The 27,954-nt window shown below is 33.8% G+C and overlaps 2 protein-coding genes across 4 annotated transcripts in view; one reads left to right on the top strand and one right to left on the bottom strand.

Moving 5' to 3' along the window:
• Positions 1 to 27,954, bottom strand: part of LOC125054267 (Ca(2+)/calmodulin-responsive adenylate cyclase) — a 96,207-nt gene that overhangs the window by 52,086 nt on the left and 16,167 nt on the right. For all 3 annotated transcript variants that reach the window (XM_047656020.1, XM_047656019.1, XM_047656021.1), the window contains exons 2-5: positions 22,281 to 22,545; positions 21,866 to 22,198; positions 6,095 to 6,244; positions 5,202 to 5,320 (exon numbers count right to left, since the gene is read on the bottom strand). In XM_047656020.1, coding sequence (XP_047511976.1) covers positions 5,202 to 5,320; positions 6,095 to 6,244; positions 21,866 to 22,198; positions 22,281 to 22,496 — 818 coding nt within the window. In that variant the 5' untranslated portion in view covers positions 22,497 to 22,545. The remainder of the gene's footprint in view (positions 1 to 5,201; positions 5,321 to 6,094; positions 6,245 to 21,865; positions 22,199 to 22,280; positions 22,546 to 27,954) is intronic.
• Positions 24,984 to 26,507, top strand: LOC125054661 (histone-lysine N-methyltransferase SETMAR-like). The gene is made up of 2 exons (XM_047656676.1): positions 24,984 to 25,910; positions 26,497 to 26,507. Exons 1-2 carry the CDS (start codon positions 25,007 to 25,009, stop codon positions 26,505 to 26,507), a joined length of 915 nt encoding a protein of 304 aa, XP_047512632.1. The 5' UTR covers positions 24,984 to 25,006.

Below are 27,954 nucleotides of genomic sequence, written 5' to 3'. Positions count from 1 at the left end.
AGATAGACTAAGATAATGGTGTTAAGGTCAATATGACAGGCCATAACGTTCTAAAAGTCAATAAGATAGACTAATTCTGAGTACATGCTTTAAAGTCAATTTGATAGACTACTTTTATTAGTAAGGTTTATTAGATTACACCGTATTTGGTTTAATGACAATAATCATTGATATTCAGATCAGATTAATGTGCGAAGTATGCGTGATTAATGTTTCGTAAATAAAGAAGATATATTTATACGGGTATAAACCTGTAGGTGATTAGTTACGGTGTCGTAATGATACAGTGATATGTTCTGACAAGAACAGATCAGAATAGATACGGTCGTGTGTTCTGAAAAGAACAGTTTCATCGTTGTCGTAAGACACGGTAATATGTCCTGACAAGGACAGTTGTTAAAAGTTTTGTCGAGAAACAAGAATAATATGTCCTGAAAAGGACAGTTGTTAAACGTTTTCGTAAGAGACGATAATATTGTTCTGAAAAGAACAGTTTATTAGCGTTATCGTAAGGCCACGATATCGAAGTGTTCTGAGAAGAACACTTTCGTACGCTTCGACGGCTGCGCGCAGAAAAGGGTCAACTTTTTGCCGCGCCGAGTTTTATCGCCAGACACATAATTTTTGGCCGCTAATATTGATTCAAGCATTAAAAAGCGAGCTTCTTTATTAAACGTTCGTGGGCTTGCATTGCAAGAGGTGTATTACAACATGTCGATGAGAGCGATGGCGCTGACGTTTATGAAATAGATATACAAAAATTAAATGAATTAATTTTTCACCAAAACAAAGCAGATACTACGAAGGATATTATTAGACTGACTATCTAACAAGAGGAAGGGGAGAGATTTGAAACTTTCCTTTTACGGTTGCGAACTCAAGCTGGTACCTAAATGCCAGTTTCCAGCTAAAGATGAACACTTAATAGACCAAATCGTAGAAAAGGGCCGAAGCTCAGCATTAAGGAAGAAAGGCTGGCAGGTGAAGATTCGATAACACTTCAACAAGTAATTACAATTGCTATTACGCTTGAGACGGTTAACAGACAGCTTGATTCGTTTGATAGGCAAGGATCAAGTAAAACTTTTGATACGAAAATTCAGAAATTAACCGGGTAGATGCAAGAAATTACGTGCGGTTCGAAACTCAGTGAAAACATGTTCTCGTTGCGGCAACAGCAAACATTTATCATTTGATAATAATTGGCCAGCCAGAGATAAAAAATGTTTAAAATGTGGAATCGTTGGCCATTTTAGGGATTACTGTAAGACTAAGGTACATAAACGGAAATTACATACACGAAATGACGAATACAATAGAACAAAGAGACTGAAAATAAATAAAGGAACAAACCAAGATACCGATGAAGTGGATTATGTATTCCATATGGATAATGACACAACTAACTATCAATTGTAAAGTGGGTGAAGAATTTGTTGCTCGGTTATGAAGGGACAGCGAATTTTACTGACGAAATTATGGTACATGGATCTGATGAGTCGCAACACGATAAACGGCTCGGAAAGGTGTTACAATTACTGAAAGATAACAATGTTCTTCTTAACCACGACAATGCATCTTTAAGAAAACAAAATTGAATTTCTAGGACATCTATACTGACTGAAAAAGGAACAAAGCCATTGGACAAATACATTCAAGCAATCCAGGCTTCAAAAAAGCCATCCAACATTGAAGAGATACAGAGTTTCTTGGACTCGTTATCTACGTCGGGAAATGGATACCCAATTTGGGAACACTTACAGAACCTCTTCGGCAAATAATAAGACTTAGATTGAGTAGATCTACTAACATTAAAAAATACTGGACAGACGTTCAAGACGCTTCATTTGAGACCCTCAAGATACGACTGTCAAACTTAAAAACACTTGGCTACTACAACTTGGTGGATAGAACGCAAATAATAGCAGATGCATCTCCAGTTGGTCTTGGAGCGGTGCTCGTACGAATTGAACGTCATGGACCTCGGAAAATTGCGTTCGGCAATAAAATTCTTACTGATTGCGAGAAGAGATACTGTCAAATGGAGAAAGAAGACCTGGCTCTGGTATGGACAGTAGAACATTTTAAGCTTCATCTACTGGGCAGAGTTTGAGCCCATAAGTGACCACAAGCCTTTGTCAATCTGCCTACCCAGTTCCATTCGACAATGAAAACTACATAAATGCAATGCAATTTTAGAATACAGCATATAGCTGCAGCAGCCGATAGCTGTTCCACTTGTTGAAATTGAAACAGCCAGTGCAACAGACAGGGAAATAATAGCATTTAGAACTGGTGTTTTTGAAGATAAGTGGAATGCGTGTAATAAGGTAATAAAGCCCTCAGAGGGAATAAACTTATTATTTCTAAACAACTTCGTGATCGAGTTCTTGAGGCTGCTCACCAAGGACATCCTGGCTTTGTTGCCATGAAAGGTCGTCTAAGAACAAAGGTTTGGTGGCCTAAAATTGATAGGGATGCTGAAAGTCGTGTTAAAACCTGTAAAGGTTGTACGCTGGTTTCATCACCTAAACCTCATCCAACTAAAAGACGAGACCTTCCAAGTGAGCCTTGTCTTGATGTGGCGGTATACTTTTTGGGACCATTACCATCAAACGACTACCTACTTATACTAGTAGACTACTACAGTAGGTATAAGAAGATTAAAATTATGAGGAACATTACTGCCACAGAAACCATTAAAATCTCAAGGAATTATTTTCTCGATTGGGATATCCTGCAACCCTAACTTCCGATAGTGGCAATTAATTTACAAGTGACAATCTCAAAGCGTTTTGTAAGGAGTGCGGGATTGTAATTTACAATACAATAAACTATTGGCCACAGGTTAAGTAAAAAAGTTAGGTAAAAAGGATTGGAAAGAGGACCTTCTAGAAAACCTTGTAATGTACAACAGCACTCCTCATACAGTAACAGGAAAAACCCCGGCTGAACTCTTCTTTTGTAGACAGTTTCGAGATAAAATTCTAATGGCTACAGACATGGAACATAAAGTCATATATTCAGATTTTATATACAGAGATAGGGAGAATAAAGAAAAAGGAAAGGAATATGCTGATAGGAAGAGAAAAGCGGCGGATAGTCATTTGGGAATTGGGGAAAAACTAGACTTCAAAATATGATAAGAGAAAATAAATTGCCTCCTAATTGTGGTCCAGAGTCTCACACGGTAACAGATGTAACGGTGGAGACATTAGGGTAAGAAATGATTCAACGGGGAAAGAATACCGCAGAAATGTTGTCCACCTTAACAGGGTTGAAAATGGTGAGTTGCAAATCATTAACCACCACGCAGACGACGAGGTACTACTACTAGTTACTTTTCGAATCATTTGATGAGTTTTTATTAATTTTAATAAGGAAGGGATGTAGTATACCGAAGCACACTAGTGGGGGTCAGTCAACGGTCTACCGCCGTGGCGCGCGGACGTTACTTGAGTTCTGGGATCGTACCGCTTATAAAGTGTACCTATCGGTGGTGTTTCTGAGTATTTTACAAGCTGCTTCACTTATATACTCTTAGATAGCCATCTGTTTCATTTATCAGTTGCATCAACTACCTGTCATGTATCAATATATAGATGTGTTTAATTGTAATTGAAAGCATATATTTTATTTATTTATTGCTTTACCGCAAACTTAAATTATATAAAACAAAAAACAATTGTACTAAAGATATAGCCAAACATGGAACATATAATATTTACAAATGTATATATATTATATACGACGTCCTGGTAGACATAAAACTATGTTGCATGTTTCTACCACATGGTAAGTGGGAAAAATAGAACACAAGAATAGTGTCTTCTCTTTAGTAGAGCATTTAAGTAGTATTATTGAACACTTTAAATACAGTCAAAATCTGTTATAAAGACATCGAAGGGCCTAATCATATTTGGTCGTAACAGCCGATGACATTGTTATTAAGACCTTATACAATAGAATTCAACCGGGACCTTTGACTTTGGTCAATATTACCTGTATGTTGTTCTACGATGTCGTCATAATCGGCTTTAACTGTATCCTTATTAGTAAATTAGGTTAGACCTAAATTACTTATTAGTCTTAAGTTAGGCTAGATCGTAATGTTAAATGATGTCTTTGTGCAAAGACAATTTATAAAAAATAATTAATAAATATTTTTATAATAGTCATGTCGGAAACCGCATGTCAAAAGTTAAACTTCAGAGTCAAGACTAGCGTCAATTCATTTGGGTGTCATGTCCCATATGTCAAAAAAAGTATTGACTTATGACATAGTTCGTGATAAATCTCTAATCTTGCGCTAAAACAGGCTTACGAGGAAGTTAATTACGCAAAACAAATTTCACGCAGAGCCGAGTTTGACACGACCAAAAGCCACAACAAACGCTCAAAGCTTGTACTGGCCGAACGATGAAAACGTTTTTATCGTCTGTGCAATGTTCAGTAGACCCTGACCGTTATGGATTCTTGTGTAGAGACCGATAAAATCGAACGCATTGTGGGCACTTGGACAAGGGCCAAAAGGCGGACGTCTACGACACATTGCCAAGTACATGTAACATGTAATCGATATTAATTTATCATATTCCAAAATTGAGAACTCCTGGATTATGTTATCTCAAATCAATCAATTTCAATCGAATATTGGCATCGCTTTTATTACGTATAATATGTCTTTAACAGAACCATAGACAAGGTTATTTGTTAGCTTTAAGATAAGATACTTTTACACTTAAACACATTTATATTTCTATCTCCTTCTTTTAGGTGTGCCCTTTTTCCGCAAAGGCCTAATTACCCCACCATTCCTGTCTGCAATGTACCACTCTCTGCCATGTACCTGCTGTTTTCTTCATTTGGTTTATCAACCTTCTAAATTGTCTTCCTCTTTCGCGTTAATTGTACCTTGGGGACCAGTTTGATACTTTCTTGTTTTCTGTTCCTCTTGCCATTTACTCCGCCCATTTCCACTTAAGTTTATTTATTTTTATTGTAACGGGCTACCTTAGTTATTCTTGATGATGCATATAACATCAATTGCTTTATATTAAATTACATATACATATAAATCAAAAATGATGCCTAATATTCTTTTGTTTTATAAATATATGTGTAGTATGTTTTTCATTAGCCAATCAATCTATTGTCTTAACACTTTACGACTTAACCACAAAGCCTTAATAGAACCTTACCTGACTTGTTCGTGCTTCTGTATGTAGATCTTATGAAACTGGCCTTCAACTGGTGAAATGATGTCATTTTTCATCTCCATGGCAACGTGTTGTGGTAGAACAGATAACAGCAACCTTTCCTACAAAGTACAAGTACTATTTATAATATATATCTAAAAATAGATAAACTTTATTGCATTTAAACGGCTTCCAGCTAAAGACAAATGACTGTAAAAACGATCTATTGCAAAGACTAAAGTGTATTTTATCGATATAATACAGTATAACATCTTACAGTTTTTCACTGAAGGACTCATTCGTTTCCCTCTGTCAAATTGCTGTTTGTGCTGTGACGAAAAGGGACAGAGAAGCGTTTTAGGTAAAACAAACGGACATATGAAGAGCAAGTGTTTATAGAGTAATTAGACTTAGATTGGCAATGCCCTGTGCAAGAGTACTACGTGGGTAACACTGAAAATGTTTAGAACTGGCCAGTTAGAAACATTGCTAATGAAAACTTTTTTGAATTTCAATATCAGAACTCTGTGAATTGGGGGCAAATCCAAAACGCAGCGAGTCATCCGCCATACAGTCCTGACCTGGCACCCTGCGACTTTCATTTATTCCCAATAACTAAAGACAAAATTCGAGGTATTCGCTTTACGAGCCCTGAGGATGCGGTGAAAGCGTACGAAAATCCCATAGAAGAGACCCCTAAGGAAGAATGGACCCACTGCTTTTCTCAGTGGTTCCATCGAATGCAACGATGTGTAGAGAGGAACGGAGATTACTTCGAAAAACAAAAGTATTGGCAACTTTCTACATTAAGCCGTTTTTCATTTTCTAAACATTTTCAGTGTTACCTAGGTATAATTCCTAGAAGAAATTACGCTTTAATTTATTATTCTACTAACCAGCTTTTCGTTCTCGTCTTCCATATCAAGACGGGCAGCTATGCAGTTCCGCGTGTCGAGGAAGGCTCGTCTCTGGGCGGTTTCCATCAATGAATGCATCAAGGCGCCCACCACGTTCACGCAAATAAATACGACTATATTGGCCATCATCTATAATAAAAAAATAGGAAATATAAGAACAATTTAAAGGGCTGTCTAGTGGTTACGTTAAGGAGATTCAAACATAAGTTGCACGTTCCACCAGCATCAATCGTAACACTAGTGTTACGATTGAAAGCTTTCAATAAACCCTATCATAACCAATCTGACGTATCAGACACAAAAGTCAATTTTTTTGTTTTTAAAGAATAGGGGGCAAACAGTTAGGAGACCTATTGTTAAGTAATACCGCCGCCCATGGACACTCAATGCCAGGGCTCGCGACTGCGTTGCCGGCCTTCTACATGCCTATTAAGATGATTAATGAAACAGCTGTAGTTGTGCTCTGTGCCCCATTGGAGGCCTTAGGGACATACGACACTTCAAACATACGTTAATGAAGCTTACTAAATTTACGAAAAACAAAAAATCTAAATTCTTTTGTTTTAATGTCGTTAATTTTTATAAACATTTTCATGTATTAAACTACATTAATTATATATATTTTAGGATGTACAAAGCTTAAATATTCGTAAAAGAAACACGAAGATATTCAACAAAGATCGCAAAATCGGAATAGATACACAATTATCAAAATATCAAATTAATTGAGGAACAAATTCACCTAATTGTCCGTACGAATTCGTAAATAACGTTGACACGTGATATTAACGAGATCTTCGCGCTCATATAATAGGTAGCTTCAAACATTTCAAATTAGCTTCCATTCAACGGGAGTCCCATTATAATACGTTCAAAAGACGAATATTTATCGCGTGTAATTGAATTTCAGATTCAGGTTCTGATGAATTCAATTTATTGGAAATGACGAATAAATTATATTTCATATTGTTCTTTATTTTTGTTATGCGTTGTATATGTGAATGTATGTAATCAATCATTTGAGTGTTTCGATAAAACAGTTGGGGAAAAAAATATAAAACTCCTTTCAAAATCATACATCATCAAATTATGCTAGAAAGCAAAACACTTGTCGCTTTAAGAAAATACCCAAATAGCGTTAATCTGCCTAAAACAGCCTAGTATCATCTTGTTTGGAAGAATCTTTACAAACAAAAATATCACTTATTAAATGTAGCGTCTTATAGTAAAATAGTTTGGGCACAAAATATAAAATTTCTTTTAAAAATAGGAATGCCATCATCAAATTATGTTAGAAAGCAAAACACTATAAGAAAATATCGAAATCGCTTTAATGTGGCTAATATAATGTGGCTATCATAGCATAATTTTAAACAAAAAACATCACTTTCCTAATGTAGTTTTCGAGTAATTGAGGAACATATTAAGAAACAAATTCGATGAATTGACAACATCCTTTAAAGTCAGATTAAACAGTTAGAAACGAATTAATAGTTTAAACTTCTTGTTATGATTTAATATTTTATATCTCAAAAAAGTGTCGACTAATTCTGTGTGCATCCATATTAATTGCTCACAGATTTTAGATAAGCGAAAATAGTTAATCAATAGATTATAAACACAGAAACTGCCATAGCTAATAGCTACTAAAGATAACGATCATCAGCACTAACGTCAAACATTGACAGCGGCGAATAGATCAATTTGACAGCTGACAATTCACATGCTGGCTGATTGATCATGTTCCATTTGCAGAATAATTTTTACTGGCCATTTGTTTGTCGATAGTAGATTAGATGAATAATTCATGTTTAATCGATGTGGACATAGCTGATGTCTTTATCTGATACGTAATAAATCAGGTGTCTGACCCCCGAATACGGCAAGAGGCTTACGAAGTGCGAAATCTAGATATAGCTTTTTTCCTTAGTTTCAGATTACGTCTGTTTGTGGTAATTTTAAAGGCGAAATTTTAAGATAAACGAGTTGATTCAGACTAATTAAGTTTTATGAGTAAGTTTTGTGGAGATTATTGATGAATGAAATTCAGAACTGGATATTGAGAGTCAAGAATAAAATATTATTTAGTAAGTAGCGTGTAAAATTCTACTGTACGTGTGTATGTCACTGAACTCCTCTTAACGGCTGGACCGATTTTAATGATTTTTCTTGTATGCGTTTGGGTTCACAAATCAGCCCGGCAGATGGTACTGCAGTCAGTTTCTAGGTTATTTATCTATACTGTAGGACAACATTTGTTGGGTCTGCTAGTTTATATATAAACGACAACTCTCTATCAATCATTTTAATCGCAAGGTATTTTACAAGTATTACAACATATTCCACATGACATTTGATTATATCTGCATTATTACGTATTAAAAGTATTCATTTGTTTATTTATATACATTGGTGAAGTGTTCAACAAATTAATGTTATCTAAAACGCAAACAAGTTCTAAAAAGGGGAAACGAGAGATGTATCGGTAAATGAGTACAATTTGGCTCCCTGTCACGTCCCAACTTCCCTAATAACACTCCTGTACACTTCTAACTTGAATATCATGAAAGCTGTATTCGCTCAATTTGTTTACTTTTGTTGTGTCAAAGTAGAATTAAGAACCCAGAACTGGTGCTTTCCTGAACGAATAAGTATTGAAATAAAGCGAGGAAATGCTGCCAGCTTTAAAGGTACACAGCCAAGTCGACTTTAATAATTTGATTAAATTTTCTACTTATAAATTTTTAATTATAATTATTACTATTTAGGTTAAGAATATTGTAAATACCGTATATTTAATTGTTATGTTTAGGTTTTAATAAACAAAATGCTGTAATGGGATTTGGAAAGTTTTATTTATAATATATATATTGATTAAAGATTTAAGTTGGCGCCTGGAAGATAGTACCGGTGACCCTAGAGCTGGTGCTTACCTGAACGAATAAGTTTCGCAATACAGCGAGGAAATGCTGGCAGCTTTAAAGGTACACTACCAAAGGGACCATAGTTAAAAATAATGATAATTATTATTATTACTATGTACGCTTTAATATATACTCACATTAATAATATCTATACAATTATTTTAAACGTTTTAAAAAGTCACAAGTCAAAAATCATTTATTCACGTAGGTAACGCAATGTACACTTATGAATGTCAAAAAAGAAATATACATTAAATGCTTCTAATATTACATTTACTGCCAGTTCCCAAATGAAGAGATCAGAACGGAAGAGAAGAACTGGCAATAAACTCTCCGCCACTCTTTTTAATCGCCAAATTATCTGTCCTATGCCTATTTATACATTAATATAGACTAAACAAGCCAAACAACGCAATATCCTCGTAAAGAGAAATTCTTATATTGCGTAGATTCATCGCCCCATGCCGTGTTAATCTAGCTAGGACGGTCATTTAGGGACCAATACAAAAACAATCTGTGTACACGGAATATATATTGTATATGTTCTCATATAGCATACAAACAAAATTGTAATTTCTCGTGTCTTCTTAAAGAAGAGTTTATTTAACTTAATCGTGGTGATATATTTGAAAAACCTACACATATACTATAAACTTGTTGTATATGTAGGCCTTAAGGATTTGTACAGATAAAGTATCCGACAGCATACTATTTACACTAACCCCTCAGTTTTAAGTAAAATACTCGTCTATCTCTTTTCATCACAGTGTAATTTTCGATTAAAGTATTTGATAAATAAATATACGTTGCAGTGTTTATATTAATCAATTTTGTTTTCTTTTTTTTCTTCACTCAGTTTGACAGAAGGGACAGGGACGAGTACTTGTTTTAACAGTGTGCAAGTACAAGTACTTTTGTTAAAAGACTTATTATAAGGGGTAAGAATATAACATATCTGATATTAATAATTAATATAATATTTACATCTCATTTAGTATCGCATCACGCTGAAACAACTCGTTACTATCAGTTCTACTTAGCGTTTGATTAAACAATAATATTCGCTTATCACGAATAGAAACCTTGTCTTGAGTCACCAAAGCTGGGTCTATTCGCCTCAGAAACGTTGATTAATAAAACCGGCACTTGTTTATGTAATAGAAATAATTATGTTGCCTATATAATGAGGTAATATATGCCTGCACAGAGCAGTTTTATGCGAAACCAGACTTCTAGTAGCTTGAGATTTCTAGTTAGCCGTCGTATTGACAAAACATTCCTAAAGTTCATTTATTTATTTACAAAAAAAATTAAAACTCTTCTACATGAACTTTTCTTAACCATATCCTATCCTGCTCAATCCTGACTTTTGTATTTCTTACTCTTTTGCATTTCGCAATTCATGAATCAGTGAGATTAGCTTTTTAGTTTATAGTTTATTATATTCATTTTTTTGTATTATTTTTAAGAGGAGGAAGAGCGATTTTTTGATTGTAAAAAAAACTACCGACCAACGGAGACCCGTAAATCTTGAAAAAATATTTTCATATTTTTTTTAAAAAAGGCACTAACGATGTAAACATTATACACGCATGTGCATCAAAGACAAGTGAGCACAAAATTTAAAGGGAAACATTACAATGATAAAAGAGAAAATAAATTATACAATAAAAATAAGAGAAAACTTGAAGAAATACAAATATACAATTTAAAATTTTTATATATTTATACTATGCAATTTTTAATATTGGTAACGGATCAACAGTGGCCGCAGCATATTATGCCTGAAGATATTTAGACTGTCTTTAAATGGATCTGCTTCGCATGTACTCAAAGCGACATTTACTGCAGATAGAGATCTCTTTAGAATGCCGGAACGTACAAAATGACTGATGTGTTTCTTGAGTATCTCTTTAAGAGGAAATTCACTTAAAACTTAAAACATTTGGTAAATCTACCAAGTTATTTAAAACTTAAAATATTTATATGTTATATACCTAAACGTGAATCATTATAAATATTGGTGAAAACGCAATACATTAAAAATAAAAGACCGGACGTACTTGTTTTTATATGAAAGTTAAACATATAAGTCGCAGTCTTTTTTGTAGCCATTGATATCTCTCATAGTTAAGGCAGAGTTCGTAATAAACGTTATCAACTACTACGTAAATGTATTTTCAGTTTCAGGTTAACACACACGCCCATGACATTCACAGAAACATGGCTTTCTATTGGTAAAATAATTTTCAAAATCGGTTCAGTAGATCCAGAGATTAATATTTAAAAATAAAATAAAAAAATTTTAATATTTAAAAAAAAAAAAAAAAAAATTCTAGTTTTTTACTTTGGACGACATACTAATAAATCAATCTTTAAGTTGTACTAACCAAAATATCATTAATTATTATTACTATTAAATTAAAACTAGGGATATATTTGTAAATAAAACGAGGTCAAACAGTAGCACTCTTGATCCAAGCCAACATTAGAATGATGGATGACTTTAATTAAATTGATTATCTGAAAGCCTAATTGGTAGTAATTAATTATCTATTATAAACAGCCAATGTTACACCATGCTTTGGTTCAATATTTAGGTTGAAGGTTTTGATTATATAGACTTTTTTAATGTATAAAACACATTTAACTTAATTAGTAGACTTTTATGTAGCTATAAATAGAGGATCCTTTACATTTTTGCAAAACGTAGTTTCTATTCTACCATCGTATCATTAACATATATGAAATTCTTTTTAAAGATTTAAATTTTGATGAAAATATTTTTAATTTCTAGCTCATAACTCTACTGTATAAGAACATCGTGATAGATATTGCATTTTTACCGGATTTTCAGATCGCTTAATTCTTGACTAATAATTAAAAAACTATTCCTTCTATATATGTAATATACTTAAATGGTCTATGGTCTCATCATGAAGCAGCTAATTTAAAATTTGTGAACATCGGTAATGTTTATGTATTAACAATTCGTTAAAAACAAAATATAGTAAAATAAAAAGTATTACATAAAAAGGGCAACTGGACCTTATCGCTTTCGAGCGATCTCTTTCAGGCAACCATTGTAAAAAAAAAAGATAATGTGAGCCCAAGTGCAAACCTACATAGGACAAAACTAATGAAACAACGCAAAGCAATCAAAACATTATGTAAACAGTGAAAGGGACAAAAAATATTTGATCATAAAAATGTTGTTAATAACGTGACATAAAACCTATCTGTATGGATAGAAAAGCTAGAATTAAAAGAAAGCTTGCTAGACTACTCAACTATTAATATCATAAACATGTTTATTAACTCGGTTGGTTGTGCACTTTCTGATGGACTTGGTGATACAACTTCACGCCCTGACTGATAACAATCTTGACAAGTCTTACTTGTCAACGAATATACAGTTTTTAATTCAAAACCAGATAAACAAACACTACGGCACTTTTAAATATCGACGATTAAATATATTATACAAGCAGTGTTTTGCGATTTCATCCGCAATAATTCGCTCGTAGCATGATGTAGCCTTCCTCGGTAAATGGACTTTTAAAAACAATAATTGTTTGTTTGACTCATAGTATCGCGGATTTTCTTTACATAAAACTTCTATAAATCTGTTGAACATCACTTTGCTCTATTGTCTTTTATTGGTTTTTTTCCCCATCCTGGGAAACACTATCCAAGTGTTGGCAATGTTTCTGACTGTTTTGGAAATATTCTATCGCCTCTTCATCGGGGATAATGAAGGATTCTAAGACTGAAATAATTTCTCAGTAATTTTGTGGCCAATACAATCAAATCTTTCCTCTTTAAAAAGTGTAGATACTACTTGCCTATTAGATTAACAAATGATCATGAAACAGATACAGAAATCTGAGGCTCAGACCTAAAAAGGTTGTAACGCCACTGATTTATTTTATCTTATTAAAATCGTATATACTTTTAACGGATGTTTGACTATAACATTTTGACACTCAAATAATAATAGAATAATAAAAATTAACCATACATGTTAAAAAGCGTATAACGCCCAAACACTGTAATCATAAATTCATGGCTGAAATATTATTTAACAAAGTGTTCGTAATATGCAAATGAAGTTGTCAACTGATGTTATTTTCGCCTGAAATTGTTCTGGATAAATGTTTTAATCTCCTTTTACAGTCCTTAGTATCCTTAAGGAACCTTTTTCATTAACACTGGTACCTTTCCTCGGGTTGACTTAAAGAATTATAATTTGCAGAAAAAACTTCTTGTTTAGCGGTTTCTTTTTTATCAAACATTTAATATATATAACACTAGCTGTACCGCTATATAGCCTTCCTTATGGACGCTATCCAGAGATTGATCTCTTCCTAAGATAATAAAGATTGTTAACGCGTTGAACCAAATAAACTTAGGGAAGGCAAAAGGAAGTAATTTGTCCCGGGTTTCCAATATTTTTCCATCATCTCCGCCCTTATTGATATTACATAGTTACTTGCTGAAATTGTAGCTTTAATTGGGGATATATTTAAAAACGCCCAATAGATATAGAGTTTATCCATTACAAAAAAAATATCAAATATTTCCTCTTCAAGATTAGTACAGACGGTGGTCACGATGACCCGGTGAACTTTGTATAACTGTGTATATTGACACATATTGTGTCAAAACTTAATCCATTTTTTAAAATAGATCAAAGAGATCGGATCTCATACTAAAGCTATGAAACAAATTTCTGAAGACTTCTATAAAAATATGACCTACCAAGTGACAATTTTGTTTTTCTACACAAAATACATCAAATATTTCCAATTAACACTTTTTATTGAAAAATTCAATTGTAGTGTTTAGTATTTTTCTTAATACATATATATGTTTCGTTACGTTAAACCTGAGCTTCCGCGATTATTTAAGATCATAATTAGCCAAATCCGTCCAGCTATTCTCGAGTTTTAGCGAGACAACCGAACAGCAATTAATTAATTATTGTACATATATTTAGATTTATCGTTTTGGCGATGATCCTGTGTTCGAATCCTAGAAAATAAATAATTTTGAAACGCGAATTTCTCAAACTAAAACTGATATTAAAGTCCCTTATATGTACAATCACATTTGTCCAAAGTCATTTGTCTAAAACATTTCATATAAAGGCTTTGGCGTAGTTATTGTACGACAAACAGCACGACTTAAAAGCTTTTAAAACGTTACACAACAAAAGTTTAGAGAGCTTACCGTGAATATTCGTTACGATATATTTCAGGAGCTTTTTCTTAAATGTATCAAAATCCCATTTATATTATTTGCATTCAAGTTAACAATGAAAGCCTAAATTAATGTAATATTAATAATGTTGTACATTTGCTAATTGATTATATAATTATAATATATTCGATTGATTACGTATTTTGTGCAATAGTTATTTTTAGTACTGTTATTTATATTTTTAAAAAGAAAGCAATGTGGGCCTAGTAGCTTCAGCGTGCGACTCTCATCCCTGAGGTCGTAGGTTCGATACCCGGCTGGGCCTTTCAAAAGACTTACCAAACAAAATTTTAGTTAATTAAAAAAACAGAATAATTTCATACACAATAACCAACCGTATTTTTTTATCAAATACCCGCAACATAGACAATAAAAATACTTTTTGTCTAATTAAAACACAACATCAAACTATAATTGTCGGTTTTATTCACAAACGTATAAACTTAACTATAAGGTTCAATTAGCTAACGAGTATTGCGTCACGTTTATTTGTAAAAATAAATTATTCAATAGATATATACTGATACTATATATATTCATTTTATAATAATGTTTAGCGTAAGTTTTGTTTATACAGGAACTTCTGTTTAAAATGACTGCTGGCTGCTCAATATCTACCAGCTCACGGTCCACAATTCATAAAAATATTTAGAGAACTGGCTTAAGAATACACCTTACCCAGACTTGGAGCTGCTCCTGAGACCAACACGTAGTTACACGTTACACTCAATCATGCACACGCACTCACGCGTGTGAAAACAGTTTAAAAAAAATGTAATTGAAAAAACAAATACAAAGTTAAAAGATTTGGGAACCAATCTTACAGATTACAATGAATGAACATTATTTATTTTATAAAACGACTGTTTATTTATTATTATATTTATATATTATTAAGCTTAAATAAAAATAATCGTTATCACAATTGCCGTTATTTATAAATGTATCCAAAGAGTTATCGAGACTGGCAGAGTGGAGGGCACAAGACCTCGAGGCCGATTATCTACTCGATGGACCTCATATACCTCATACGACTTAAGGGTCGTCAAGAGCGTGGTATTCCCTCAAACGTCGGCGACACCCTTTAGCCGGGGGCGTTCCAGATGTCCATGGGCGGCACCTGCAGCTAGTTCCACAAAGAGGTGGTGCGTGGGAGAAAGAGCCTTAAAAAGCGCTATATAGATTTTTCATTTATGTTTACTATCCGATATTATTTTTCTCGCTAAAGGTAAGGTCCAATCGTACCAAAATATTCTATACATTTCACATTTTCATTGTATTATTCTTCACACATTCAATTATTGTGTACTTAACACGACCGCGTTCATTTTCAGGCCATTTGTTTTACGTTCTCATTATTCTGTTACAATTAAACCGCTTTATATGGTAATGACGTTGTACTTTTAAAACCTTTTTAGTCATACATAGAATAACCGTGGCTCTATGGCTTGCGTGTTGTTCCACGATAATGTAAGTGCGTGCTCTTATTTCACCATGCCTACTGCTGATAGAGGACAAATCTTGGTTTTTTAATTTTTTCGTTTATATTTTTTTTTATACTTAATTACTTAAAGATGTCATGTGGAAAATGGTGGCATGTTGCAGCTCCTTACAAATATTTAGTAAAACAAAAAGTTGGCGAAGAGTATACCTATTAACTGTTCTTCTTGTTTGTTCTACGCCCTTGATTTGAGAACTGGCAGTAAATGTAAAATTAGAAGCATTTCATATGTATTTCTTTATTGACGTTCTTAAATGTACATTGTGTTACCTAAATGAATAAATGATTTTTAATTTTTAATTTGAATTTTATCTCGATTCGACCATATATTCTCGGCAAATCTTTATAAATGGAGTACCTACAATGAAAATATCAAAAGGTATTTAACCGTCATACCGAAATTTGTGATTACAATCTGATACAATTTGCATATTAATGGAAACCTATAATGCCTTGTCAATCAAATACTCTTTACATAGTTGATATCAGACGAGTTCAGTCTTTAAATTTATTTAAGAATTTTCTTTTTGAGCCTTTCTGCCTCGTAATTAGCTACTTATTTATAATTATAACTATATATAATTAAAGCTTTTAGAATTTTATTAATAGTACGTATTATAGTTAATAATATTTTATATATAGTTGGTATATTTCTGTTTTTTGTAATTTTATGTTTTTTTTTTAAATTATTTATGTACTAAAGGACTTTAAAGGCTTATGAGCATTCCTTACGCAGTGTTAGAGATGCATTTGAGACCTAGTATGTATGTTACACACTTTCTTCATTCACTCACTGACTCACTCACTCACATATTTGCACCCACACACTCACTCATGCACTCAGGCGTGTTGATAACAGTTGAGAAGTAAATAAAATAAAAGATGTAATTAAATTATATATGAATACATTTTAGGAATTTGTATACTTAGGTTTGTTATGGAAGAGCTGGGAATCCTGACACAGGTATTTCTTACTTAAAAGGGTTCCCAAATCTTACACATTGTAATGCATATGTACTTAAAATGAATAAACACATTTTTATTTTTATTTATTTTATTTTTACTAGTACTTTACCCTCAGTTGGTGTCTCTTTTATTTTTCCATAGAGTCTGGTAGAAATCGCTTGTTCGCGATAAGGCCGCCCGTTGCCTTATAACTTATGTAAGCTGTTTTTATGTATGTTTAATGTAACTAAGTGTAAATAAATAAGCCTACGTCTTGTATTACGTAATATTTTCGTGAAACATATCAAAATTTTGTGTATATAAAATAGTCATTTGAGTGAGTTCTCATTTACGCAATAATTAAGTATGCGTATGTATTGTTGTCTTTAGAAGTCTGAGAGTTAATTGTTTTCCCGAGTTGGAAAATCTTAATTATTAACTACCCCTTCTATTTGCACGAGTAGGCTAAACATTGTACGATGTATACCTAGAAGACAAAAAATCTATAACTTCTATGTGACAACCCTCTAAATGCCTATACAGAAATAGTAACAAAAGTCTGGGGACAAGACCAAGAATTGACAGCAATTTAAAAATATATTAAATCTCTTGTCTCGATATTTTTGTTTTATTATAATGGTATCCCACGAAAAATTGTGTTCTCAAATCAAATAAGATTCATTTTAAAGAAACATTTACTGTTTCTTTACAAACCCTTGAAAACAGGATTCGACAGAAATCAGTTGCATTAAGGTTAAAAGTCATTTGCAATAACATATACGGTATATATTATTACTATATATAATATAAGACACTATATATTATTCACGAGAGATGATGTCTATAAATAATAGTAAAAAGAAATAAACGTTCATTAAGAGTTAGGTACAAGTTAATAAGAACTTTGTTGTAATGGAGCTGAAGAGTTTATTAGCTTCAACAGGATCAATACATTTTTTGTGTTGGATTGTCCATTAACAAGGTCTTACGATCTTCTTCGTAGTCTTACTGAAGACCTTGCCTGTCTTGAAAAGCCCTAACCGATTCGTTCAGCTCAATATTTGTAATCGATTTAGTAGTTTATTTGTTATAAAGAATAATTGACGTTTCGAATTGTGATATTTTATTATTAAAATATCGATGCATCGATGATATCGAAGCTAAACTGAAGTTTATTCGCAAATCGCAATAGATGAATATCAATCATCCCTAGTCAGACGAACGGGTCTCCTGCCATCCTCCCTTCGACCATATAAACGCTACTAAAACTGTACCCAAACCAGTAAAGTATTCTTTATTGATAACGTTTAGCAAGGGCATTAAATAGTGTATTGCATTTGGAACGTGCACCAACATCTGGTCAGTGTTAATCAACTTGGTTTAATTCTAACCATGAATTAATGTAGCATCTAAATCCACTTCAGGTCTGTTTTACTAAACATTTGAAAATAGAGATGTTTATCTATGTGTTTATTGGAATTGTTGAGTAGTGTTAGTGATTTAAAACTTTGAGGTCTTGTATTTGACGGACTGCATTAATTTTTTTGTATTAGTTGTATTTTTGTAACTGGTATATTTTTCTGAAACTATTATATGTAGTTATTTATAATATAATTGTGTAGTTACACATTGAATTCAGTCATAAAATTAGACAATTCAGTAAAATTAACAATTATAATATTAAATATGTATTATATATACATTATACACACACTGACACAGGTATTTATTTACTTAAAGGGGTTCCCAAATCTTTCACATTATAATGAATTGTTGTCAAATGAATAAATATTTTTTTTCATAACTTCTTAGTTTATAAGGAATTTAAATTTGTCCTGTGGCGAAGCCCTTCCGGCACCAAGGTTTTCCCTCTTAGTGGTTTTTGGTATTTTCTGTACTTTTAGTTTACATATATATTATATATATTAAGCAATATTTTTTTTTTTAAATCCGTCTTCAAAATTTTGCCATCTGCCCTTTCAATCATAACTGATTCTAAACATTATCAATGAAAAGACGCAAAAATATGTCTGCCTGCACATTGTATAATCACACTGATAAAATTTCTTAGTACAAAAGACAGCAGTTTTTGCTAAATGCAAAAAAATATTCCAACATTGTGTACCTTTAATGATATTTATTTTATATACAGTACGACCGTTATATATAGTTAATAACATAAGCATCGTTATAAATAAACAAATGCGAAAGTTTGTTATGTACAAACAAAATTTGTGCTTGCTACAATAAATTAAATTTCTCCCGTTACATGTAATTCTTAATAATTATTTTTCTGTAATAAACTTTAATTATTTGGAACGTTTTAAGTTGAATAAAATTCACGCAAATTTAACGATACATTTTGAGAATGACAAGAGGGTCGTTGAACTCAACATTACAGCTATAACTTGATTAATCATAATAAAGAGGAAGATAGATAAACATTAATTGTGGACAGATTCCGAACAAATATCTGACCGCCTGACCACTGACCAGACAGGCGTTCTGTATAAATACAATGACATTTTTTTAAATTTATTTATAAGTAAATCTAATCGAGTAATGAATATTTATTTATATTAAAAAATCTTAAATCTTTGATTTATTTATTTAAAAAATCTAAACCATTCTCGAATCTACTCGAACACACAAAAAGTCTAAATCGGTCCAACCGTTGTGGAGTTTAATTACAAACACACACACAGATGTATAAATGTGGGGATGTTCTAGATAGACCCATCATGAGTATCATACATTATGTTAGGACACTCACTCCTTGCTTAATTTCATTTAAGCTGTAAAGTGCGTGAGAGTTCATTTGTCCAACTATATAAATTACGTGTCACGTTGTTTGTCCGCAATGGACTCGTAAACTACCGAACCGATATCAATCAAATTTGCACAACCATGTGTAGTTTGATCCAACTTAAAAGATAGGATAGCTTACAACTCAATTTATATCTGTAATATCATTGTAAATTATTTGTTTATTATTTGACAGTCACAATTATAACAGATGGCGCTGAGTTTAAAGTACCAACGTTTCACATAAGCTTCAATTTAATGGCATAACCACCAAAAAAGCATGATGGTCCTCATGACTGGTGTTCTCCTACAGTTTCCCTTGAATAGTTTACTATGTAATAAAACAAAAATCTTAGCCACAGCAACGCTTGGCCGAGTCTACTAGTAATAAATATTTCTTTTCCTAATTTGTATTGATTTTGTTTTTTTAATGTATAGAAACGCGATTATAACAATTAACCAATATATTAATTGTGTCTAGAAGACATTTAAATATTAAAAATGTCAAATAAAAGAGAAAAAAAAGAAAGAAAAAGTTCTTACATAACTGGATTTCCTACTCAATAAAATCGTCGGCAAAATATAATATTTTCAAAATATTAACTGCATTCGAAAGTTGTTTTATTAACTAAGGGATCGCATTAAAGTTATCTGAGGCTAAGCGAATAATTATTTTAAAATATTATGACCCACCTTCCTTATAAGGCAAGCTTGAATTCAATTAAACAACATGTTATGAATTCATTATACAATTACGAAAATCGATATTCAATTACCTTATATAAAAATCGTATTATTCCCAAATAAGTACTAAAACTATAATAAATTACATAATAAATTTTTATGTCGTGACCCACGAAAAAACCAAAAAGTTAAGTAAAACAGTCTTGCGACCCCGTCACTGTAAAATTATAATAATACCCATTTTTATCGAATCTTTTGTACCTTTATGTCGTTTGTATTTATTGTTTTTGCAACGGACTGCGACCCCCTTTTACAACAAACGCTTGAGTAACGATGTAAAGAAAAATTATATTTAATTATTGATGAATTATCTATTATGCGGTAACTGACGTTTCATTAAATTTGTTTATTAGTCTGTGGATAAAACGTTTTGCCCTGTAATTTAAATTTTAATTCAAAGTTTATTTTGGATTTTGGATTATAAAAGAATAGGCTAAAAGTGATTTGAAGTAAAATAACAAACTCTAAATGTTGTTTCTTAAAATACATATTTCAGTATCACATTTGAGTTTCATTAATCATACATATATAAATCTTGTTTAGTTTTAGTCTTAATTTTACATTTTGTTTATAAAAAAATGAGCAATTGTTTTATACATTAGTCAGTATAGTATATATGGACTATGGAAGAGTATCTGTTCACCCACAATACAAGAACGTCCCTAGTGTACAAGCGTCGTTAATTAATAAATTTTTAATGTCAACTTATCATTACCTAAAAACTTTTTTTTATTATTAGCAGAAGCATAAACTTCATACAGTTGCGAGTCATACACAAAACGAGGCAAAACATCGCTGCTGACAAGTTTTGCGCACGATCTATTATTTGCCAGGATTTCTAAGCACTCGTGAACATTCTTTTTGCTACCGCAGTATGAGTGTACCGTGCGGTTTCCGCCCGGCGTAAATATAGAAATGAAAAGAGAAACCTGAAAACGCACTTTGATTTCTGAGTAAACAGAACGCGTTCAAACGCTCCGAACATCCCGAGGTCGTGTTTTATTGTTCCCGGTTTCCACCAGCAATCCGAACTTTATATGTCTGGAATTTATGTGCGCCTAAAAGTTATGGCTTTTTAATGCGCTCCACGTTACCAGTTGCCTTTTTTCATTCAAAATTATACAAGAAATCGTACGTTACATAATCTAGTATTATGCAAAGATTGTTTCTCAATACAGAATTGTAAAAGACACGAGTCACCTTGTTAGCTGATATTTAAATGTAAATCGCCTACGGTAGAAATAAGGGTATGTTATCTTTTAATTACGGCTGTATGCAATTTCCTTTTGTGTAATTCACAACGCAAAAACAATGTTGTTTTATCGAGTTTCAACAAAAATACAACATTGGCCATAGAACAATCGTCTAGTTTCGATAAATGTTAATTGGGTATTCTTAAAACGGCAGCACACAGAACAATCAGTAATATTTTATGCCGAAGAACAATCAAATGTATCTCTGACAATAATGGACATGAATAAAATATCCCTTTTTCCATTACGTATTCCATTACTTTGATGCTCCGGGCACGTTACGGAACGATTTTCGAAAGTATAAAATAACACAAACCTGTTGCCAAACGTGATACGGGAAGCGGGAGGCGACCAGAGCCGCTGCTATGGTGTGCACGATGGGAAGAAGGATACCAAAAGCTGCTGCAACAGGAGCGCCAACGGGTAGAAGGGCGTACGCAGCAAAGACGGCCCAAATCACGTGGGCAGCCCCTTCGACAGCTGCACCGGGGCTCCAAGCCGGTAGCGTAGCAGCTAGAGCTACTCCACCACCAGCTAAAGCGAGCCAGCAAGCTCGAGGCAGACGCCGCTCGGGCGTCACGCCACCGGCACGGCCGCACCACCACGCAAGGCCGCCGCAGAGCACTGCGTGGGCACTTAACACGCCCACCTACAAATAAAATTACATTTTAAAAACCAGTTCTATCAGAAATATAAATATGGCATCGCAACTATATTTATAATACCCTTACCTGTGGCGCTCTTCGCCAGCCTCTAGTGGCATCGACGGCGGCTAGGGCAGCGGCAAGAGCTGCCCACAGCGCTAACGCGGAGCCGACCGAGGTGCGCTGCAGCTTGCAGGCGTAGCGGGCATACAGCTCTTCCAACTCAGCGGACTCGAAGCGTCGGCGCGCGAGCAGTCGAGCCAGCGGCCCGCGCGCCGACATTGCCTTCACCGCATGATCCATATTGCCTCACCTCGCCAGCGCGCCCACTACGAACGCCCGTCGCTTCATCCTACGAAAAAATATTTACAGTTATAAGTAACTAAGAACATTATAGGTCATCACACGTTCATTTAATTACATTTTTATGTAGTAGCACTGCAATCTTTTTAGGTCTGAGCCTCAGATTTCTGTATCTGTTTCATGATCATTTGTGGATGTATGTGATCAGCCTCCCGTGCTTGATACACGCCGTCGACTGTTTGGGTCTAAGGCAAGCCTCGCGATGTTTTCTTCACCGTTGGAGCGAATGTTTAGTGTGCACAGCCGGGGATTGAACCTACGACCTGAGGGATGAGAGTAGCACGCAGAAGCCTTCTCTAAATTTCAACGAAGCTACATATATTTTAATGATTGATTATTAAATTTAAAAGAATAATATGTTTGTGGCAGCATGATAAAAGAAAGTGGGACGGTGAAATTATTTATTTATAGCTATTGAAATTATAACTCAATTCGAAACTGCCCACATACATTAAGAATTCAGTTTTGAATATAATTTCGATTTATAATGTAGGTCAGTTCACATAACAGTGCGAAAAAGCTTTAACGAAATATTTATTACTTTCAACAATTTATTAATACGATAGAAAAATAACATCGACCTTGCTTTAGAGCTTTTCGATTCGGTCTCGGCGCCTCAGTTTCAACAATATTATGTTAAAATAGGAGAATAAACATTCAATATTATGATTATTGTGGCCGGCTATAAAGTTAAGGACAACAGCGGGATAACTTGGTTATTCAGGTGAAGGAAAAACAATGAAATCTTGTTTTGCAAAATTGTTTATTTTAAAACACAACACAACAAGTTGTTTGACCAAATTCTTGCTCTATAATTACGTGTTGTGGTTACATTTTTGATTAAACAAGTGTTAGTTTTATATGCGTAAATAAATGTAACGTTTAATGTTATTCACTTAGCATCTTGAGTTATTTTAAAACGCTTTTTAATGCAGTGAGACACTTTATGGTTTATTTATGGTTAATGATAGATACTATCAATAAAGGTAATACTTTATACCTATATTTTGCGTGTGTTTGAACCGAGTTTAAAAAACAGCAAGTTTTTGTCTATGTTCAAGCATAGTTCAGCAGTCAGAGACAAACATTAATTTAATATGATTACTACATCTTCAACCTATCATAATAAATGACCATTCGGAAGCACAAAATTCGTCTCGGTACCGACTTTCGAAAATAGCTCAATATGGTCTTCATAAACAAATTACTAATTCAAAGGCCGGCAACGCACTTGCGAGCCTCCTGGCAATGTGTGTCCATGGGCGGCGATACCACTTAACATCCTGCCCGTTTGCATCCTGTTACATAACAAAAAAAATTATCGTTTAATAAATGTAATCCTCTTTGTATAATCAATCAATAGAAATAAGATGGTTATAAAAGCTTAGTGCATTTTGAAGTTCAATTTCAACAAAACAATATCAATCTTCGTAGAAAAATATCAAAAGAAGCAATCAATAACGCTCTCCTAAACATCATTGATCAATGCTTGGTACTTACCCATAATTTATTTCTAACAATGCGAGAGGCAATAAAATCAAACAAAACTGAATTAGAGATAACACAGGGGGCCGTTAAAGAAAGATAACTTTATCTTTATTAACGCTAAACGAAAACATTTTTGTGGAACATTTTAAATACAAATACATATTTAACGTACTTTAAACATTATAATAAATAACTAACAGTTTTCCTAATATTCTTTATATGTAAGTATCCATATATAGCCTTCTATATCTGACAAGAAATATGAGCAAGTATTGCGCATAGATATTAACATCGACAGTCGCCACAGGGTTCAGACTGGCGCGTCTAGCCACTAAGCTAACAGAAGTAATCCGTAGGCTGAAAAGCTATCATAGATAAAATATTTTTGAAGTTATACATCTTTTGGCGCGTTGGGAAAAATGATGAGAGTAAATTTTTACGATGCGTGCGCACACCGTATCAAAAAACCGACACCCTGAAGCTACAGTCAACATTTTAGTTTTTTCTATGGTTAGTGTCGTTTTTTCTGGAAACGTAGAGTAAAATTTTTGAAAACATTTTTATCTTAACTTCTACGCGAGTACATAAATAAGTACACACTTTTTTTTATAGAAATTGATTCGATTACTCAATATAGTTGCCTTCGACAGCGATACAACGATTATATTAGCGAACTGTGAAATCGACTCCCGTGGGGGTCTTCCCTAAGAGATACGACCTTCAACTATTCAAAGTTAGAGTGTACTGCTCCCACAAAGACCGGCAACGCACCCACTTAAAACTGGTGTCTATGCTGTGATAACTGCACTTTTTGGGCGTCCCGTTTAGCCCTCTATTATTAGGTCCTTACATATGAAATTGGCGTTTTACATTTTGTCCACTTTGACCTCAAATATCTCCTCTTTGGTTAAGAATTCCAAATCAAAATTTGTACAGCTATTTACTCATGTATTTGTGATTCGATGACCGTCATTCATTTGTTTTTTTCTTCTGTTTTTTTCTGTTTGCGTCACTCATTTTACAAAATGGAAAACTTAAAGTATCGCATTATTTACGAGTACGAGTTCCGCCGTGGCACTAGTGCTGCGGAAACGACTCGAAGGGTGAATGATGTGTATGGCGGTCATGTTGCAAAAGAAAACACAGTTCGTTTTTGGTTCCAACGTTTTCGTTCTGGAAATTTCGACCTGCAGAACAAGCCCCGTGGACGGCCTGAGACCCAAGTTGATAATGAAGTATTGAAGGCTATTGTGGAAGCGGATCCATCGCAAACCACGTCCGAGTTAGCTGCAGACTGCGGTGTTAGTCATAAAACTGTTTTAATTCACTTGAAGCAAATTGGGAAGATTAAAAAGCTTGAAAGATGGGTACCTCACGAATTGACTGAAGCAAACCGGCAAAAGCGCGTCGACTGCTGCGTTACATTACTGAACCGGCACAATAATGAAGGTATTTTAAACCGAATCATTACCTGTGATGAAAAATGGATTCTTTACGATAATTGGAAGCGCTCAGCACAATGGTTGGATCCTGGCCAGCCAGCCAAATCCTGCCCCAAGCGAAAATTAACCCCAAAAAAGTTACTTGTAAGCGTTTGGTGGACTAGTGCCGGTTTTGTTCATTGCAGTTTTCTCAAATCTGGCCAGACTATTACGGCTGATGTCTATTGTCAGCAATTGCAAACCATGATGGAAAAGCTAGCGGCTAAACAACCTAAGCTGGTCAATCGCTCCACGCCACTGCTACTTCACGACAACGCTAGACCACACACTGCACAACAGATGGCTACCAAATTAGAAGAGCTTCAATTGGAATGTCTAAGACATCCTCCGTACTCCCCGGACCTTGCTCCAACAGATTACCATTTTTTTTCGAAATTTGGACAACTTCTTGCAAGGGAAAAAATTTAACTCCGATGGGGCAGTCCAAATCGCCTTCACAGATTTTATTGATTCCCGTCCGACTGGTTTTTTTAGTAAAGGGATCAATGAACTACCTATGAGATGGCAAAAGGGCATAGAAAACAATGGTTCATACTTTGATTAATTAAATATATTATATTTAAAAATATTCGACTTTTTGTTCCTCCCATACAAAACGCCAATTTCATATGTAAGGACCTAATATATTAAAAAAATATATAAAGCGATTATAAAAATTTTGATACCATAGATTATAGTACGATACGTCTTTAGGCGATTACCTCTTCATCAGTAACTGAGGCCAAATCTGGAGAATACGGTGAATGCGCTTTGATTACCAATTCACGGATTTTTGACATCGTTTTTATTGATTTATGACTTGATGAAACAGCACTATCTTCTTTTTCAAATGGGGCCGTTTTTCCGCGATTTTGTTCTTCAAAGCTAGCAAAGTTCTTTTTTTCTACTACTTAATCCTTTAATTCTTTGATTCTTAGTAAAAACATCTTTTAACTGAATTAAATTAACAGTCACCGTCTAAGAAAATGACAAAACACGTGCTGTAACTAAAGTATAATGTTTGTTGATATATTTAGAATGAAGTAAATTAAAAATAACATTATGTTAGTTGTATGTTCCCTACGATTTTATTCCCTAAGACCCTTTTAGAAACAATGCAACATAAACAGCGCGCTGTTTGAAAACAATGACACACGCTTATGTGCAAGTATATTTCCATGTCTGCATAAAGCAATTAATTTAATTCCACTGGGGCTGGAACACGTATTATCAATGCTAGTTGTGGAACAGGATCAACCTCAAACAATAGCTAAATCCCTCAAGCAATAGCCAAGCCCTGGTATCCCCAAGGAAAGAGTAAAAGGCCCCAAATAATGCAGACGACGCTACCAGAAGCGATTATGGCAGGTTTGACGTGGTTTTTTATTTATATTAACAGTCTTCAATAACACCTATAACACTTATCTTAATGTAACTTTATATCATAACAGCAGAAACACTATATGTCTTATAAATATTTACAGTTTTTTATTACAATCCCCTCACGCTATACTTTGTATTTCGGGAAGTTATCTGATTCATTTTATCATAAAATAATAAGTCCTGTGTACATACCTTGTCTCCATATAACCCTTAAATTACATACAATTGTCACTCGTAAAGATAAACATAAAATTAGTAAGGGAATAATGAGAGAGGTTAGACTGATAATGTAGTAATTAATACTTTTCCTTGAAATAGTTGCTAATGCGCACAAACATTCACTAAAAAAACATAAAATTGAGGTCGTAATTAATAAATATAATTGGCAAAAATTTAATCTCATTCAAATAGCATAAGAATAACCCAAAAAGGAAGTGAATTAAATCGATCGGCCAAGTTAAAAATTAAGGATCACCCTCAAAATGAATTAAAACAAAGAATATGTTTTTCGAATAATTCATAAATAATTACAATCAGTATTATCACACATATCGTTTAAAGAAACTGATTTTAACGGTCTACAATAAACATTTCCGGGTTGATCGTGATAGGAACCAAATCTGGAACATATATATTTGAGCTATAATGGCCCATCTAAGGGTTAGAGGGGCGAGGGGCTCACGGTCGCCGGGTCGATGACCTTAGGAAGTATCGTGATGGGCGAAACGATTCGTACATTCGCGGGGAACGATGTCGGCGTTGCAGTCTGAGTGCTTTGATATCTCAAATCACTAGTACGAATCTCATCCATGAGGTAGAAGGTGCGACCCCCGGCTGGGATATTCTCTCTATGTTTATTTAACATTCGCTCGAACAGTGAAGGAAAACATCGTGACGAAACCGACTTGCTTTAGAGTCAAAAAGAAGACGGTGTGTATCAGGCACATGAGGCTGATCACCTACTTGCCTATTAGATTGACATCTGCGCCACTAATGTTTCACTTCACTAATTTATTTATAGATCAATTTGCGATTTACAAGCGTAA

This window comes from Pieris napi, chromosome 12 (assembly GCF_905475465.1).
Source record: "Pieris napi chromosome 12, ilPieNapi1.2, whole genome shotgun sequence".
NCBI classification, from domain to species: Eukaryota; Metazoa; Arthropoda; class Insecta; order Lepidoptera; family Pieridae; genus Pieris; species Pieris napi.
The sequence above is the reverse complement of the archived record's forward strand: the minus strand, read 5'-3'. Positions and strand labels throughout refer to the sequence as shown.